The 18036-nt window shown below is 38.5% G+C and overlaps 1 protein-coding gene, 1 non-coding gene and 1 pseudogene across 2 annotated transcripts in view; all 3 read right to left on the reverse strand.

Moving 5' to 3' along the window:
• Window positions 1–18036, reverse strand: part of EP300 (E1A binding protein p300) — a 67828-nt gene that overhangs the window by 7437 nt on the left and 42355 nt on the right. The window contains exons 13-28 of the mRNA XM_025050581.1: window positions 17120–17257; window positions 16102–16536; window positions 14687–14866; window positions 14296–14440; window positions 12412–12530; window positions 11009–11248; window positions 10527–10615; window positions 8510–8590; window positions 6372–6428; window positions 5716–5793; window positions 4094–4161; window positions 2997–3147; window positions 2736–2882; window positions 2008–2121; window positions 1046–1211; window positions 3–95 (exon numbers count right to left, since the gene is read on the reverse strand). Coding sequence (XP_024906349.1) covers window positions 3–95; window positions 1046–1211; window positions 2008–2121; window positions 2736–2882; window positions 2997–3147; window positions 4094–4161; window positions 5716–5793; window positions 6372–6428; window positions 8510–8590; window positions 10527–10615; window positions 11009–11248; window positions 12412–12530; window positions 14296–14440; window positions 14687–14866; window positions 16102–16536; window positions 17120–17257 — 2301 coding nt within the window. The remainder of the gene's footprint in view (window positions 1–2; window positions 96–1045; window positions 1212–2007; window positions 2122–2735; window positions 2883–2996; window positions 3148–4093; window positions 4162–5715; window positions 5794–6371; window positions 6429–8509; window positions 8591–10526; window positions 10616–11008; window positions 11249–12411; window positions 12531–14295; window positions 14441–14686; window positions 14867–16101; window positions 16537–17119; window positions 17258–18036) is intronic.
• Window positions 3285–3396, reverse strand: LOC112484248. Its single transcript, XR_003047965.1, has one exon. It is a non-coding gene; the product is annotated as a U6 spliceosomal RNA (small nuclear RNA).
• Window positions 8033–8156, reverse strand: LOC112484280 (annotated as a pseudogene).

Below are 18036 nucleotides of genomic sequence, written 5' to 3' on the forward strand. Positions count from 1 at the left end.
CTCTCTTCCAGGACATTGGGCCAGAAATCACCCTCGAAGTAAGGCAATTCCTTTGCACTTGTTAACCGATCTTCAGTAGCTTGTTTAAAAATATCCTGTGAAAATATTTATGTACAAATTGAAATTTCTATTTTTTTCTTCTTTTTAAAAAGGCATTGATTATACAAAAGCAGTCCCAGCTAATGGACATAAACAACAAGAATTAACATGTTTTTGAAATGGTGAGAAATTTTATATCTAAGTCCCAAGCCTGAGATGACACCGAAGTCATAAACAGTGAAAAGCCTCGGTCTTAAGTCAGTATTCTTGGTTTTCCCTTTCCTTTACCCATGAGGGCAGGGAGATAACCTGCCTATATTTATAACCAAGTGATGAATTATCCTGCTAGGACCAACAGCAGAGCCAGAGGCATCAGCATTCACTGTGGCCTTTACCCTTCCTGATGACAAAAGGTAGTGTAATATAAGGCATGCCTGCCTCACACCCATTCTTGGAACTGCAGCAGCCTTAAGTGAGAAATATGTTCAACACAACTCAAATGACAAACTCTGGAAACTGCATGGCTACAGAGCGATTTGCTGTGCTGCTCGAGAAAACATCCAGTTGATGATTTCCTCCCCATGAGTATAAACAGGTAAGAAGTTTATTCAAATTCTTGTCATGAGATTCCCTCTAATCACAAATGGCTATTAAGAATACATTTTTAATTAGTCATATCTTTAAAATTCGGATTTGCTGACCTAAGATTCTTTGAAAGCCTAGTTTTTCTTACTTTGAAAAAATCTGATTGGACAGAAAAGAGAATATGAAACACTGATATACTCGACTGACTAGATTAGCAATTTGAAAACGTTTTGCTAGATACACTTCACCTTAATAATAATTTGGGCAAAATAAAAACACTTTACCAAATTAGGGTTAACTTTATGTTACATGGAAGAGGAAGAACAAATAGAGTCTCGTGAAGGTAGTTAAATGGCAGAATACAGAGCAGTAGGATTAGCAAATGTGCACTTCTACCACGCCCCCCCACCGCCCCGCTGACCTTGTAGTCATGGACAATTCGCTCAGACACGGCCTTGTCAAGCATCTTTTTGTACCATTCCTGCAGTCGCTTAGGCTTGGGTATCTTCTGGTCAGGAGGATGACAATGGAAGATATAGTCGTCTCCCTCACTTGGGGGACATGCCCAAATATGCCCTGTTGTATAACTAACAACACGAAGAGAAAAAAAGAGTCAGGAGAGAAGATCATCCATTCTAGGAAGAACGCCATATTTTACAAGGTGGAGTCAGTACAGAAACCAGCAATTTCTCAAAATAACACAAAGTGCATAGTCCAGCATCAGATCAAAATTCTTAGGCCAGTACTAGGCATTGCCCAGAACACTAACAATGGATCTCCTGTTGACTAGTTCTTCTTGGAGGTTTCCTGAAAACTCGTTGTTCTTGGAGGATCCGAAAACCCCAAATGTGTGGTCAAAGACCAAATGAAATGGAAAATGGATCCATTTCAACACGAAAGCTCAATGAATGCAAACTGTTAACAAGGAGAAGTGGTGAATAGTCTCAAGCACATATAAACATTAAAGGTAAGGAAATGGGTCTGGTGAATTTTTATTATCTCCAGACCCTTGTGTTTGGTTTCCATATCTAGTGTAAAACAATCAAATTCGAATGTTTAAGGTTCTGGCCCTGAGTAACATACAACCTTCAAATCAAACGGGACCTAACAGCTTAAGTGAAGGAAATGCAGCGAAGCTGATCTGGGGAGGGTGCGACTAGGGCCAAAGCAGCCATTTCTTTCCTACTGGCAACAGTAACACCACGGGATCACCACAAAGTCGGGTTACGGTTTCACTAGATGAAACTGAAGTTGAGAAAAAAAAGACAGAAAATCGTATATTTGCATGTTTTAACTGATGTCTCACCACAATACCGGTAGTTTAAGACGAATTAGTCTAAACCAATTGTTTTTAAAAATGGCATTTGTTATCAACATACTTACCCTAATTTCTTAACGTATTCTAAATATCCAATCAGAATTTCATGGTAGACTGCAGTTCTCAAGCATTTAGGACGGAAGAAATGAACACTATCGAGGTATGATATGTATACTCTCCTGTGCCAAACAGGGAGAAAGAAATCAAGTCAAGTCACATAATGAGTTCTTATCAATGTGGCTAAAAAATACATTCTCTCTTTTGTGCATTTTGCTCATCCCGTCATTTGTAATGCTTACCACACAGTACCATAGTTAGGTGACGAGACTGTGAATGCTGTGGCTCTACTATATAGTCTCAGTACCTAGCAGTGCCGGAAACACAGTGTGTATCAGTCAATATTTATGGATTCAAATGGTTTCTGGCAGCATCCTTATTCTGGCCTTTATGGTATTTTGGAAACAAATTCTAATTATTCTACCTCATTTGTATGATATTCTTTCACATACTTCTCCAGGAAGGCACTTAATACAATCTAGATTTAAGCCCATTTTCTGAAAAGTAGTGCATTCGGTTCCCATTCTGGGCTGCTATTCATAGCCCTTGCCTTATTACTATGACCACAGAAGAGCAATACTGAGAAGTACTTATTTATTTTTGGCTCCACTTTAATACTACACATGAGAACTTGCATTTCAAAACCAAGTACCTCAACCATTTTCTTGCCCATTTTGCTTTTTCGCCTAATTTCAAACTCCCACGCACATCAGGAGGTAGCGCTAGCAAAGCTTACCTCTGATTGGGTGGAGGGCAGTCGGAGCCATATTCTTGAACATGCATGCCAAAGAAGCATAAGTCAACACCATCGATCTCTTCAAAGGCAAAGAGGGCTTTGGTTCGATACGGAAAGGATTCTGCCATCTCTCCACTATCTACAAACCTGTACAATTCAGATTGGAGGGAAAAACCACATCATTCAGATTAGAATCATCAACAATAACCATGCATGAACAACTGTGGATCCAAGAGAGGAGAAGGGAACATTACTACATACCTTGCTTTCATGCCTGGTTTGACTTCCACGGTTTTGTCAGAAGCATGAACTACCCGAACAGTGACCTCTCCTGACTCAGGGTGATTTTGTCGCCTCAGAAATTCATTCACACGATTCTCCAGAAAGGTGCCTAGCCTGGTAGATGGCAACCCTAGAAATGCAGAAGTTAAAAGTTCAGTGGTAACCAAGGTTCAGATTTATTACTATCAGTCTGAAAGTTCAACATCAAATACACAGAGGCAACTTGCTGGATTTTGTTGAAAGATAGCCAGGTAGTCAATACTTAAAAAAAATTTTTTTTTCATGAAAGAGTTCATGAGTTTGTGTATCATCCTTATCCTGGGGCCATGATGATCTTCTCTGTATCATTCCAATTTTAGTATATGTGCAGTTAAAGCAAGCATGGTAGTCAATACTTTTTAAGTGTTATTTTCCCTAACTTCCTATTTTGAAAACTCTGCAGTTTCAGATGAGTTAAAAAAAAAAATAAAACAAATATCCACATGCACTTTGCTTAATCTGCAAAAAATAATTATAAAAAAGGTTGGGTATATAAAAAAAAAAAGGTTGGGTATTGTGAGAAACCTTACAGTAATAAAAGCAACCTGTATGTAGGTCAGCAAAAAATTGCAAAAGATCTACAAAACTGAAATAAGATAAATTAATATCCATTAATTATATGATACTTTGTGACTACCACTCCTCCCCCTACTCTCATCTGAAAAGATCACACAGGATTAAAAGCAGCCCCCACTAATAGTATGGACAAAGCTGAGGGAATCACTCATGGGATGGCAATTCTGGACAAATATTCCATACCTAGCCCCCACTAGGAAATGTTCCAAATATGGAGAAATGCAAGAACAAGGAACAAAAACAACCCCACAGATTCCATAGTTTGCTTGGGTCTAACAAATTTCACACCAAAAATGTTGTGCATTACTATAGTTAAACTCCGTATGTTACAGAAAAATTTTTAGTTTGGTTAAATATTTTAAATAAGGTTGAAACGAAGTAATTAATTTTGGATGGTTTATTGTTTTAACTACATGCTTCGGTGAAGTTTGCCGAGATACGCTTATAAGAATGAAACTTACTTTTAGCAGAAAACTTATTTTCTTTCCTAGTTCGTGCAGATTTCTTTAAACAGCCATCACAGATAAACCTAAAATGTAAACCAAGACTCTGCTTACAAAACTTAAGAGAAATGTTTACGATAATGTACACTACAAAATCTATCTCATGTACATAAAAGTTAAAATTCAAATGACGATCTGGGAGAAGTATTTCTAAATATGCAACGAAGTGAATACAGCCAATATACAAAGAGCTTGTAGATATTAACAAAAAGGAAAAAAAACCTAATTGAAAAACAGGCGAAAGACTTGAAGAAATGTGAACGGCATATAAACTGGCTTATATGTGAAAAGATTATGAAGAATTAGAAATCAAAACAGGGATTTTGTTTTTGGCCAACCACACTGGCAAAAAGTCTATAAGCTACTGGCAAGGATGTAAAACATGTAACGCTTTTCCAGTAATGCACAACAGATTTAAAATGTGCATTGTCTTTGTTCTTGCAATACATAAGGATGTGTACATAAGTAGAATTTCTTACAAAAATGTGAGAGTTCATCAACTAGCTGACTGATCTGAAGTTGTAATAATCACTGCAAGTCTCTTAATTTATCCTTATCCACTCTGCAGTTTAGGAGAGTACTAAAAATGCGTATCTAAAGACATGTCCACTACTACAACTTTCCTCTGTGTTATTTTCTGGAGATCTGTTAATTGGTCTCCTCTTTCCTATAACCTCCAAACTGGCATCAACAATCAATCTAAGAAAAGAGCACCTAACAGTGTAGGTAGAGGCCCTAACCTAGTGGGAGTCGCTTGATGTGCAGATACCCTCTTCCATCCCTTGGAACAGAGTTGGGATCAGCCCCATTCTTGGAGAGTGAGAGGTGGCCCATAGCAGTAGCAGGTAAGTGTCACAATGGACAAAAACCCACTTTTTGCGATAGAAGTCACTGATGATGTGCAGCTTGGGTAAGTATGTGGAGAATATTCAGAAACAGAACATGGGACCCAAGAATAGCTAGTTCATGGAAGTCTGTACCTAGTCATTTTATGCAACTCTGTCATTCACTGGACAGAAGCCATGTAACTTATTACTACGGCCGTGAAAATTATCGCCCAACCCTCCCTACCTAGAATGTTTAAATTAAATCTTAACCAGAGCCACCATTTAACATACGATTTGCAGTGATGTTTTCTCAGAGAGAGAAACAGCTGTTTCCTTGGTACCCTCCATATCTGTATCTTCTAATATTTCTACTGCAGTATTAAGTAACATTCAGAACCTGGCAAATTTAATAGCACCTAACACCTCCTTGCTAGTTTCTAGGTGCTAGAGATTTCCTGTTATCTCTATTGATAAAACTTACAAAACCATTTACTTTTAATGTATAATGATCACAAAATATTTTAAAATACGAACCAGTAAAATATTTATACATGGATTTAAACAATGGATGCAAGCAAGAGACCGACATTTTTGGATCCTAGGTTAACGTTTAAAAACGGGATTTTAATTACCTTTTCCCAATCCAAAGAACAATTTTTAGACACAGGAACTCTGAAGACAGGATATAATCATTGCAAACATGATAAAAATCATGATGAAAAAAATGCCTACAGAAAAAAACTGGTGTCTTACCCAGATGGCCAGATGACCTCATGATGAAGGACACAGATCTGATGCATCTTTCTTCCACATTCTGTACATTCAACAAATCTGGAAATAAAAAGCCAAAAGTTCAAAATTTCCAAAATCTTCAGATTTCTGATAATTCCAAAGATAGCCAAAATCATATCCAAATAACTGAAATAGTTTTAAAAAGTTTTTAATTTTTAAAAGTTCTTTAGTGTTACAGGTAGAACAAATTTCAAAAGAGTTATATTCAGTTATTTTGTGACGGTTTTAAATGTGACTGTAGAATGGCAATGAAAAGTGAAAGACCACTGACGCAGAGTACTGGGACAGCTCAGTGCTCTGAAAGGCCTCCCTGCAAAGAAAGGGACTGTGAACTTGTTTGAAAATGCAGAGGACAACAGAGATAGCATACATGTCCCTGAGCAGAGGTAGTGTGGTGCTTCACTTGGGCCTATCAAATACCATTTGGTCGATTCAGTGAAATGTAAACGAACACTAACTGAAATGTAGACTTCTACATTTCTTACCATTTAAGTTAGATGTATGTCATGTAGATTTAGCTGAAGAATATAGAATCATCTTGCTGGCTGTGCAAACCAAGAAAATGCACGGAAGAAGGAAAATCAAAGTATACTGACTATTCAAGGGGAACTACTTACAGTTCAGGATCCAGTGTGTCATTTTTTCTCTTGGAAAATTGTTCTTTATTTATTGTACTAAAGAGAGAAGAGGGACACAATGAGAAAAAGCAATATAGGAAGATGAGCACTGTGACCACTGTTCTAACCCAAGGAACATATCTCAAACTGTAAGCGGATTATTTAACTCTAAGAATATACCAAGAATGCATTAAACAGGTATATTCTTGGCTCCCACAAAAGTGTAGTTTACATAAAGGAATGCTGTGTTCTAGTTCCTCTTATAGGAAATGGAGATCCCAGAACTAGAAATAATAGTTTGCTCTTTTCCTTTTAAAATCTTGCCTGCTACTCTGTTAGGTATTTATGCCCTTTAATAGTTCAATGTTCTTAAACTGAACCATGAAAGATAGTTAAACCATGAAAGAGAGCTAAACCACTATTTAAAAATAATACCCATTTTGTAGTTAAACAATTTTTTTTATATTAATAGAAAATTTCAATATTAAGAATACATGTTTTAGGTTACTAATAGTTTTAAAAAGTAAAAACTCTATTTCATAGTATTCATTTAAAAATTTTCACATGGCCTCCCATCCTGCCATCTAGGATACCACCCTACTACCCATTGCCTCACAAATACAGACGCTATCAGGCCTATCATTCTCTAAGGAGGATTAACTTCATGGGGCCCAACTATGACTACAAAAACGAGGACACCTCCACATTTAAACTTTTTTACTAGTTACAGCCTAGAGATATGAGTGTGCTCTGAAGAGTAGCAGCATAGGAAGACCTGGGAGCTTGTCAGTAATGCAGACAGGCCCACTACAGACCTGTTCAAAGCCAAACATGCATTGTTCTAATGTTCAGAAAATGTGGTAAGCTACTCAACAGTACTAGAATAAGGCTGTCTTCCTTTCCTGCATCAGGAAACCTAGCTAAAGCTGACATCTCTGTTTTAGCCAAGGGTCAGAAAATCTTAAGGCTCAAGAGACTCAGTACCTACTCTCCAGATCAGCACCTGATCCCACTATACTGTACTTCAATGGTGCCTGAAGGAAGAATGCAACTTCAAAATTCAATTTGAAAAATTAACCAGTTTTATTCAGAAGCCCTGTTTTACAAGTAACAGAACAATTCCAAACTTGTTGGAATGTTCTCAAATGCTTGTTTACTATAGGTTAAAACAGAAAAACAGAATATCAAAAATACGCCAAACAGTTCTTCTCAGAACAGTGCAAATGTGAAATACAGTGATCAACCAAATCTTATGAGATTAGAAGTACTATGTGGCAGTTGAGAATGTTTGAATTTTTTTCTTGGCATTTTCCAAACAGTAACAGCTTTTAAGATCACAAAAGCCCAATGAAGTCTCTTTCTAAGTCACTCTAACGAATTCCTGAACCCCTAATGTTGTTAAATGATAGTCACAATTATAGTGATTATTACTTATATGAGGAGGCTATAAGGTGGTTGTTTAATTCCCCTCAAACTCAAAGTAGTTAATAATGAAGTTTCCTTGTATCAAAACTTTCAATTTTTAGGAGAGAAGCTGATTGTTTCTTTTTTATTTTATTTAATTAAAAAAAAAGAAAGATTTTTTTTTTAGGCAAGGTAACCCTTGGTTGACTTCACAGATTGCAAGGACCTTGTCAGCTCACAATCCCTTATTTTTTTTACACCTACAGCACCTGGTCTTCCTAGGGGGTCTCCCATCTAAGTACTAACCAGGCCCGACCCTCCTTAGCTTCCGAGATCAGATGGGATGGGATCGGGCTTGTTCAGGGTAGCATTGCCATAGACTTGATTGTTTTTTTATAGAAGAACTATATCTAAAATGACCACCCAGTGCTGATGCATTCCCTAGACTTACGCTAACAGAACTGTCTGCTGTGATGGAAGTGCTCGCTATCTGTGCTGACCAACATGGCAGCCACTAGCCACAGATGTTTAGTGAGCACTAGAAATGTGGCTAGTGTAAGTGAGAATTTAAAATTTTATTTATTTTTAATTAATTTGCATTTAAGTAGCCATCTGTGGCTAATGGCTATTACACTGGACAGTGTAACCCAAGATCATTTAAAAGCCAGAGCATAACCTCCTGATGATAAACTGAGAAATAAGATAGCAATTTCCAAAACAATGCAGTTACTTACGTTTGAGGCTGGGAAGGGTCATCCCCCAAAGAAACGCTCTCCCCTTGGATTTCATTGAAACACTTCTCACAGAAATGATACCTGTCGGCAAGAAGGCCATACTGGGGTGAACTATTCCGTTCACACAACACAGCCCAAGCCAAGCAACGAAGCCACCAATCACAGCAGGCCAAGGAGGGGGACGGGAGCAGAGAGCAGGTCATCAACGGCGACAAGGACATTCAATGATGCAGATTTATGGGCCCCACAGTATGGGTTTTTTGTTTTTGTTTTTTTGCAATCAAAGCCAAGTGCGGACAACGACAAGCATGAGGGAGAAAAAAAAAACACAAAACAAACGAAGAAATGAGGGATTGCAGGACAACAAAAAACATAAAAGCAAGACAAGACAACACAAAGCAGAAAGCCAAGGCAAAGCACAGATTAGCATTAAATATCTCAAATGGGATCACAAGTAGCAAATGATTACAGCAAATAAAACAAAGTTTCGCTTACACAGACCTATACCCTTTCATTTTAGTAACTAAATAATCAAAAGGAGGGAGGAGGATGAATATACCGGGAAAGAAGAATTGCTACTCTATTACCTAAACCCATACACTTCTCTCCACTTCCAAAAAACATCCAACAACAACAACAACAAAAAACAAAATTCACTATAGATACTAGGAAATAGTCATCTAAAAACAATTGTGGGTTGAAAAAAAACATTTTTTTCTTTTTGATCCCAACAAAACCACATAAGAAAAAAAAGAAATATTGTTTTCGATGAAAAGTCTGCACAAGCAGTTAAATGATGATTTTAACCATTAAAACATAGTTGAAAAGGCAAAAGAAAGGCAGTGGTGTATGCAGGTACACGGTTAGATGATCCTTGGTACAAATATCACAAACACTATAAATTAAAGTTAAAAATCCAAAAATGCTATGTCAAGATTGCAGCATGAGAAAAGTTTCGTGCTGGTTTGTTACTTGCTTTTTTGAAAGTAAGGCGCTTTTAACAACTCAGGACCCACTTTTCCTGTGGATTCGAAGGACTACAAAGCACTAGGAGAGTTCATAAACTTTTTGATTTACAAAAAGTTTAAGTAACTTTTTCAAAGCTAGAAATACATCTGTAGCACACAAGTTCAGCAAAAACCGCCACAATGGGTTTGGTTGTATCGAAGAAGTAGAGTATTAATTGCCCGGCCTTGCTATTATACTGTCTCAGAGCCCAAAGTAAACACCCCAAGCAAGCTATACTGTAGGCTGATTACTGAAGATAAGAGACAAATCATGGTTAACATAGATTAGTGAGCACAATTTTTTTAACTACAGCCACTGTTTGGGCAGGAGAAAAGGCAGAAGTGCCTAATTTATTAGAACCCTACCATCCACTGTCATAGGCAAGTGTTTGTCAGTGTCTGGTACAGAGAAATTTTTGGCGATATTCCTTTTTATGTGCTTAATAGAAATAAAGCAAATACTCTGGAATCTGTTTTCACATACTTGAGGAACAACTACTTAGGGATAGGCCACAGAGAAAAAGAATGAATTTCCAAAAAGATATAGCTGGCTGATAAACTTTGGGCTAAAAATTTTCTGGGTAGCTTTCGGGAAATGAGATAGCCAGCAGCAATTTCATGGACAAGTAGGAAAGACTTATTAGTTTGAAAATGTTTTGCCTGAGGCTGTGGTGAGCTATGAAAAGACAGTGGAAAGAGAAGTGGAGCCTGGGGTATAATCCCATCTATGCCACCAGCACACAAAGTTGCTTAACTTCCCAAGGCTCTGGGTTCCTGCCTTTCCTATTTCTATAAATAAGGGCCCAGACATCTGACGCAAGGCTACTTTCTGCTAGAATATTGTATAATTCTACAAAGGCAGAATGCAAAGACCAGAACTTGTGCTGTACAGCTGTTTTCAAGCAAGTTAACTAACACACGAACCATGACCGTATGAGTACTGGTCCATCCGCATGCACTCCCTAGACATGTGGACACATGAACTATGGGATACACATGGTCACACTTACCTGTTTTGGTAACTGTAGTAAGTGGCATCACGAGGGATTGTGCATAACTGTTTGCCATAGCAACAGAGTGTCTGTGGAGAGAACTCCAACTGCAAAAGAAACCATTCATTATATAGTACATAGGTCTGAAAGACAAGCTAGAATATTTACACTGGCAAATCAAAAACAAGTCAGTGAACTCTTAGTTTGCATTTGTGTTCATCATAATGGGCTATTCAGTTTCCAAGGCAGTTCACAGATCCAAAACCGTTGTACCTCATGGTTAAGTCATATCTTTCCACCATTACCAAAAAACTGAAGACAAGAGGAGCTCAGTGTGAACTGGAATGCACAAGAAAACCAGTACATGCCAGGTACTGTGCACCCACACAGGTGACTATGATAGAGTCCTTACTCTAGATGATGAACTTATAACCTGATGATTCAGGATTCAAATTAGTCAAGTTTTCCACACAATTTTTATCTGTCCAGAAATTTCTTACCTTTCTGCCACAACAATATCCAAGGCTTTGCATGACTGGGTCAATTTCTTGTTCAAAGACCTCAGACAGCTTGGAGCAGTATTTGTACACCCGCGATGTTTTCCGATTATATAACCAGGCATTGTTGAACATAAGCCAAATGTCATCCACATACTGCCAGGGCTCCTGATACTGTCCAGTGTCTAACTTCCTCTTGATGGTAGAAAGATCCATGGGGCTCTTCACAATATCGAAGTAATCCTAGAAGGACAGGTGACACCAATTGACGTTACTCAAAATTCTCTGTATTTAAGGGAGATGGCATATCTTCAATTATTAATTTTCCAGATATTGTTGAATCTTTGACCTGTCTATATTTCTAAGATATAGCTGATATCCGATCTTTTTTAAACCATTAGTCTAGAGATATGACGCAGCTCAGAGGGCAGCGAGAACAGACTTTCCAGACAGCTGGCTGGCTGATGATCTACTGAAGCGACTCCATGTTTTACCATATAATGTATGTGCGATCACTTCAAAGACTCTTAACATTTTAGAACTATAAGGGTCCTATAGATAAAAAAAGCAAAGTCCAAAGAACATCAGTGATTCATCTAAGGTTACAGAAAAATACAGGGGAAAAAAAAAGTCCCTAATGGATTTTTGTCCCTTGAAAGCACTCTACTGCCTTATCCATTTTCACTTCAGACTCTCAAATGAAACCTGCTAGCTAGTAGCCTAGTGTATAAAGGCAACTTTAAAAGGAGGTGAAGCTAATTTGGGCCCATCGTTTCTATCATAAACTACTGATACTCCAGAGATAAAAATAAATCGTATGACTGAACAATCTCCTAGGTGTATACCCGAGAGAAATAAAATCATACATCCACACAAAAATTTCTATATGAATATGCATAGCAACGGTAGTGTCAACAGATGAAAAAGTGTAAACAACCCAAATGTCCATCAACGAATAAGAAAATGTGGTACAGCTGTATGAAGGAATATTACTAGGCCATAAAAAGGAGTGAAACATGGACTCTTGATATAATACAGACAAACCTTTAAAACATTATGCTAAGTCAAAGACGCTGGTCACAAAGAACCACATACTATATAATTCTACTTAATGAAATGCCCAGAATAGACAAATCCAGAGGCAGAAAGCAGACTAATGGTTGGGTATGGTGGTAGTGGGGGCTGTGAGGGAAATAGGGAGTGACCGCTTATGGATATGGGATTTCTTCTGTGGGCTGATGAAAATGATCCAAAACTAACTGTGGTAATGGCTGCACAATTCTGTGAATACACAAAAACCACTGAATTGTACACTTTAAATGGGTGACTTGGACAGTATGTGAATCATGTCTGAATAAATCTGTTAACCCATTTTAAAAAATTCAGAAGTACCACTACATACTTACAGGGATTCCTAGAAGCTGAGGGTCCACAGGCTGACGAAAAGGAAGGGATTCCGGATCCTGTCGGTAAAGTGCCTCCAACGTTGGCATCAGTGCCTGACGTAATTCCTCTGGTTTGAAAACTTAAGAGTACATTTGAAAGTAGTTATCGATTAAGCAAAAGGAGGAGAAAAGTTCAAGTCAAAGCTAAAAAATATCTCAAGAATCACAAAACACAAGTTGCATACACTGTCCTCACTGGAATATCACTAAGTAAGCACTTCCTGTTTCTAATTCCTGGTCTGCTTAAGGTAGCACCTTCAAATCACCATGTCTAGTTACCTTTAAACAGCTTTCATAGCTTGGCTATTTCTTTGGTCAGAAATTTAGTTAAGATAGTGTTGACCGTGTAGAAAAAGACTCCTAGCCTTCCAAAAATTTATAAAGAGACTTGTCAAAATAACATTCTGAAAGATACTGGTGATGAGAGGGATGCTGTCAAGCAAGAAAAGAAAAAAGTCCATGTCTGTGTTATCAGTATTTAACAAGTCAGAAATTAGACCTGGTATTATCTGATCACTAAAGGTCTCAGAACGACTTAAGGGAAGAGTTCCTCATTATGTCTTAGAGCTTAGGAGGAAGATATAGTTACAATTTAAATGGGAAATGTGAGGTTTAAGTCTAAGGAAACAGAGAACTAAATTGTTATGCCAGAGCCATGGACTCACTTGATGAAATGATGTTCAAATACTTCTCAGTTATGTTTCCCAAAAATTAGGAAAGATTTGCTGGCATCTCCCAAGTGGAATTAATTTAAGCTCTCACTTAAGAAGCTAGTCATCAAGGGTTCAGTTTTGAGCTTTAAAAACATACTCTGGGCATAGGCCTTGTTATTTCTACTAGTTACAAGTTAATTTTATTTTCATTAGAGTATATGTGTTAGCACTTTAGATATTTATCACCTAATGGTGGGGGTTGCCATTAAAATGATCAAACAGATGGGCTTGTCTCATACTTGGTTGTACTCAAACGTAATTTGCAGACTTGTGAGATTAGCTGTTTCAAAGAGAGATTCCTAATAGTAAGACTGGGTTTGCTGCAGCCTACATTAAGATAGCACCTCAATATGTATAAACCTTTTTTTAATGAAAATAACTGTTAACGCCAACATTTAAAAGTAGTACACTGTATTAATGGAACATTTTTATATATATCATCTCTAGGAACCAGGAGACTCCCCCTATTGAGCTAAGATCTACCGGTGCCACTGAAGGGGTCTCTAGAGCCCCAAGAAATTCTAGTCCTAAACTAATTAATTTCTGTGGGGACTGTTTAATGCTGTGCTACGCAGTGCTGTTTGCCTGGCCTGACTCATCAATATGCAGCAGCGTGGTTCAGAGCAAAGATTCTGCATCAGCCAACCTGAGTTCACTTACCAGCTAGTTACTGAACCTTGCTAAGCTTCAGTTTTCCAGCCTGTAAAATGGGATCCAAAGCCTCACAGAGTTGTGAAGTTATCAAACGAGACAATGCAGGTGTGTGACACAGTGCCTGGTTATTGTTAACAGTAGGTTAACAATAAATGTTGTTATTATTGCTATTATTTCCTACATTTCAGTCGAAAATATTACTTAACAATTTCCTTTGAAAAAGAGAATTTTGACAGGCGTTTACCATCTAACCCTGAAGAAATGATGGGTGTGACTGACCCAGTGATTCCAGAAAGCAAATATATCTTAAAAAATATAAATTCTTTCCCAACATTAGTAATAAAAAGAGACCAGGCCAAGGGCTCCAAGCCTAATGAAATCACATTAAAGTCAATTCCCAGGCTTGATGCCTGATCCCATCTTTCTCAAGCTCTTCGGTTTTCCTTGCCTCCAGGAATACAGAGCTTAAGACACTTACTCTTCTTCTTTGACTGTCCTGGGGCTGGAGATGACTGGGTAACTGAAGTACTTGGCAGGTCTTCTTCCTCTTTTGTTTCAGTTTTTAATTCAGTGCCTCTCTCTTCTGTTTCTATAGGTTCTACTTTACAGTCTTCTGTTTTCATCTAAAAGGCAAGATACGTAGATATTTTTAGCATTACAAAGACACGTACCTGGAAGCAATAAGGTCACAGTCTTATTCTCCCCTTGTCTGAGTAATAACGATCCTTCAAATGTATCTGAAGACTGTTTCTCACATGGAAATCAACAGAATGAGACCTAATTATGAGAATACTTTCCTGTAACATGTGTAATTGGGTTCCTAGACTGAGGTGCTCACCACATAGCAGCAGTCATTGCCCTACTCTCACCTCTGGAATATCCTCTGGCTGAGTAGTTGCTGGTTCTGGTTGATCCACTTCCATTTTAGCCTCCATTTTCACTTCCTGTGAAGGCTGCTTCTCAGGAATGGTCTGAGAATTCACTTCTGTGCTACTAGTAGATGGAGGATTTGATACCTGCCCTTCAATGCTTACAGCTGGCTGGGAAAGCTGGGCAGAGAGGGGGAAAAACACAAAAAGTTTGCCAATTATTCAACCAGAATTTAAGCTACACAACAAGATGGCGCAATTAACCACCTATTTCTAGGCCAGTGTCATTATATCCATTATGGTGCTTTCACTTAACTGCTTATTTCACCCCTTGTAATAATTATACTAAAGTACAGGAGACTGAAAATTGGCAAATTATTGGCTGTGCATAAAAGAGCCAGTAACTGTTTCTTTGATAACTATCATTCTTTGGCAGTGTGTGAGGAGTGGGGGTTTCAGAGATGACTGCCTAGAGAAGCTCACATTTATAGAGAAATGGAAGAAAATAAGGATGACTGGCTGTCTTGTTTTGTTTTTAATTTCTCACTGGGAAAAGTTTCAAATGTACAGCAAAGCAGAGAAAATATAATGAACCCTCATAATGAGTGGCTGTTTTCAATTATCATATTCCACTGAGATAAACGGCTATCTCTATCTTTTTCCTAAGTCTCCTAACAAGAAACTTCATAATGATAAGTTAGTATTTTCAGGAACTACCCTACAGAGAATAAAGTGAAACATTTCCTTTCTGCGCTGTGCCTTTTCTTGCCTATCAGAGGCCAGGATGAACCAGCTGTTGCTGAACAGATACGAAGCACTTGTGACTCACGGACCTCTCAGTTCACCAACATGACAAAGATCTAAAACACAGGCCTCAGTGATCAAATTGGAAGTTCTAAGCTTGACACACAGAGTTCTACTAGTAAGGATGCAACTATTAAAGGTAAATTTGGATTTCTACATATACATAAAGCAAGCCTCTCACAAGGAAGCTACAGGTTGTTTCAGGCCCATACTTTTCTCATCTTAGATCATAATTTTCTAGCCTTAGCTAGGACCACAGACACTCATAAATCCCTGATTTTTTGTTCTTGTTGCTCATTTGCTCTCAAGTATTACAGCTCAGACAGCCTGAAAAATAATTCTTTAAAATTCACGTGTTGTTCTAAATGTACTACAGGCTCTCTCCCCTTGTGGTCCTCCTCATATGCCCCAAAGCCTCAGAATACAACATGAAACACACCATGGTCAACATCAGACTTGAATAATAAATATCCTTGGAGCTCCTTCTATGCTAGGTATTACAACAGAAGTGATGGAGGAATGGAGAAAGAAAAGGAAGGAAGAGACAGTGGAGAGGGAAAAGAGACAAAATACAACTGAAACGATTCTGCTAAACCCAAGTCTCGGCTTACTGGAGTCGCAGGTTGCGGAGGCAGCAGTGGTGCCGTCGGGGTGGGAACAGATGCTGCCGTACTCTGCTGTGAGAGAGGCTGCTGCTGTGGCTGGTCGGCGGAAGCAGCAGCAGGAAGTGAAGGTTGTGCTTGGGGAGGAAGTTGCGTTGGTGGTGGTGTAGGTGTCTGCCTTGGAGGTGGATGCAGAGCCTGGGACTGTGGCCCAGGTGGCATGGCTGGAGGTGTAGGGACAGGGGCTGGAATTACTGTTGCTGGTGGCTGCTGAGCCCCTATGCTTGGGGGAGTGTGGTGAGGGGTGGGGGTACGACTAGGTACAGGAGAGGGTGAATTCTGATGCAGAGCTTGAGGGAGAGGGGGACAGTGAATGTGGCTCCCTTGAGACCCTGGAGGCATTATAGGAGAGTTCACAGGGCAGGAAACACTGGACATTTGTGCCTGTTAAAGTAAAAAAACATAACAAGATGGCAATTAAGAAGAGAAAGAAATATTTTCATAAGGCAGGCTAGATGCATCTAAGGACAGAAACTGAACAAAGGAAAATGTCAATGAATGCCTCAGTTTAAAAATGTGATAAAAATCCTGTTATTGGGGGCATATCTTTGGATAATCTAACCAATACAGTATTTAAGTAGACTTTAAAAATTCAGCAGAAGGCCCTCAGTACCACAAGGGCATGGGACAGGTAAGCACATCGTGTTTTCTGGCCTTCCTATGTTCTCTTCAGCTAGAGTTCTTCCTTTTGCAAGTAGTTGTACAGTTTCATCTTAAAGTGTTTACTACTTAAAAAATGGTTACATTCTCAATTTATTTCCCAGTTTGTAACAATTAACACTATTGCCTATGTCACAGAGTAATCTTTTCATTGTTTAGAATACTATATGTCCATAATTGTTCTTCTTACAAACTTGGAAAATCTTTCACCTACTATTTACTGTCACCCTTTCCTGTAAAAAGAAAACCTAGATCAGAGTTTCAAGAATCCCAAAAACAAATAAGAAAATTCATTTGGAAGACATACTTGAGACACTGGTGCTTGACCGCCAGACGGAGCCAAAGGCATATTCGTTACATTCATTCCCTGTGCTGGGAACGGAGTCTGGGGAAGGAACTGGTTCGGGTTGGAAGGCTGCTGTATGCGAGGTCCGTAGCCCATAGGCTGCACACGAGAAACACAGCAACAAATTGATTCATTATAGTTATTCTACTAGAGCAGCAGCTGGAATCAACTGTCCCAGCCCTGCTGAGGAGGGTGGGGTAGGAAAGGAAGAAAGTCATGCAACCACTGATTCTCATGCCAAGATAACAGAGACGAGCTTCATATTTTACCTAAGCCTACTCTAAAATTACAAGTGGTTACGGACTCTGATGTACAAATGCACCTAGAACTCTGACAAAGTAGAGGTAAATGTTTCTTTGCATGCTCTGTTGAGGAGAGCGAATCACAATTTTACAAGTTCTTTGCTCATGTCAACGGTACTGTAACAGCACAAATTTTAAGATTCCATAATGGGTACAAACAAGTAAAATATTACAATGTTATGACTGAACCTGGTAGCATTCATAATCCACAAATACTCTAGGATTTTTACATTTTATTTCTAAAATCATCCCAAACAAATCCAGGGCTTTAATAAAGAATTATGGAGTACCAAAGGCCAAAAACGTCATAATCTAAGGCAGGCATGTGTGATACAGATTAAAATGAAGACTAATAACAATTCTCATTAAACAAAGGGGACTGGTACGCCAAGATGTCCTGATAAATTACTCCAAAAGGCCTAAGTACTAGAGTCACTAGCTAACTCTGGAAGACAGCGAAAAGCTGGAGCCAACCAAAGGTTGATGACAGGTTTAGAGTTTCCAACAGAAACAGTGAGATGCTTAGAGTTCTTCTTTATCTTTAGTCTCTAGTACCAGGTAACTGCTTTTCCATCA

Source organism: Pteropus alecto, unplaced genomic scaffold (genome assembly GCF_000325575.1).
Source record: "Pteropus alecto unplaced genomic scaffold, ASM32557v1 scaffold157, whole genome shotgun sequence".
NCBI lineage: Eukaryota > Metazoa > Chordata > Mammalia > Chiroptera > Pteropodidae > Pteropus > Pteropus alecto.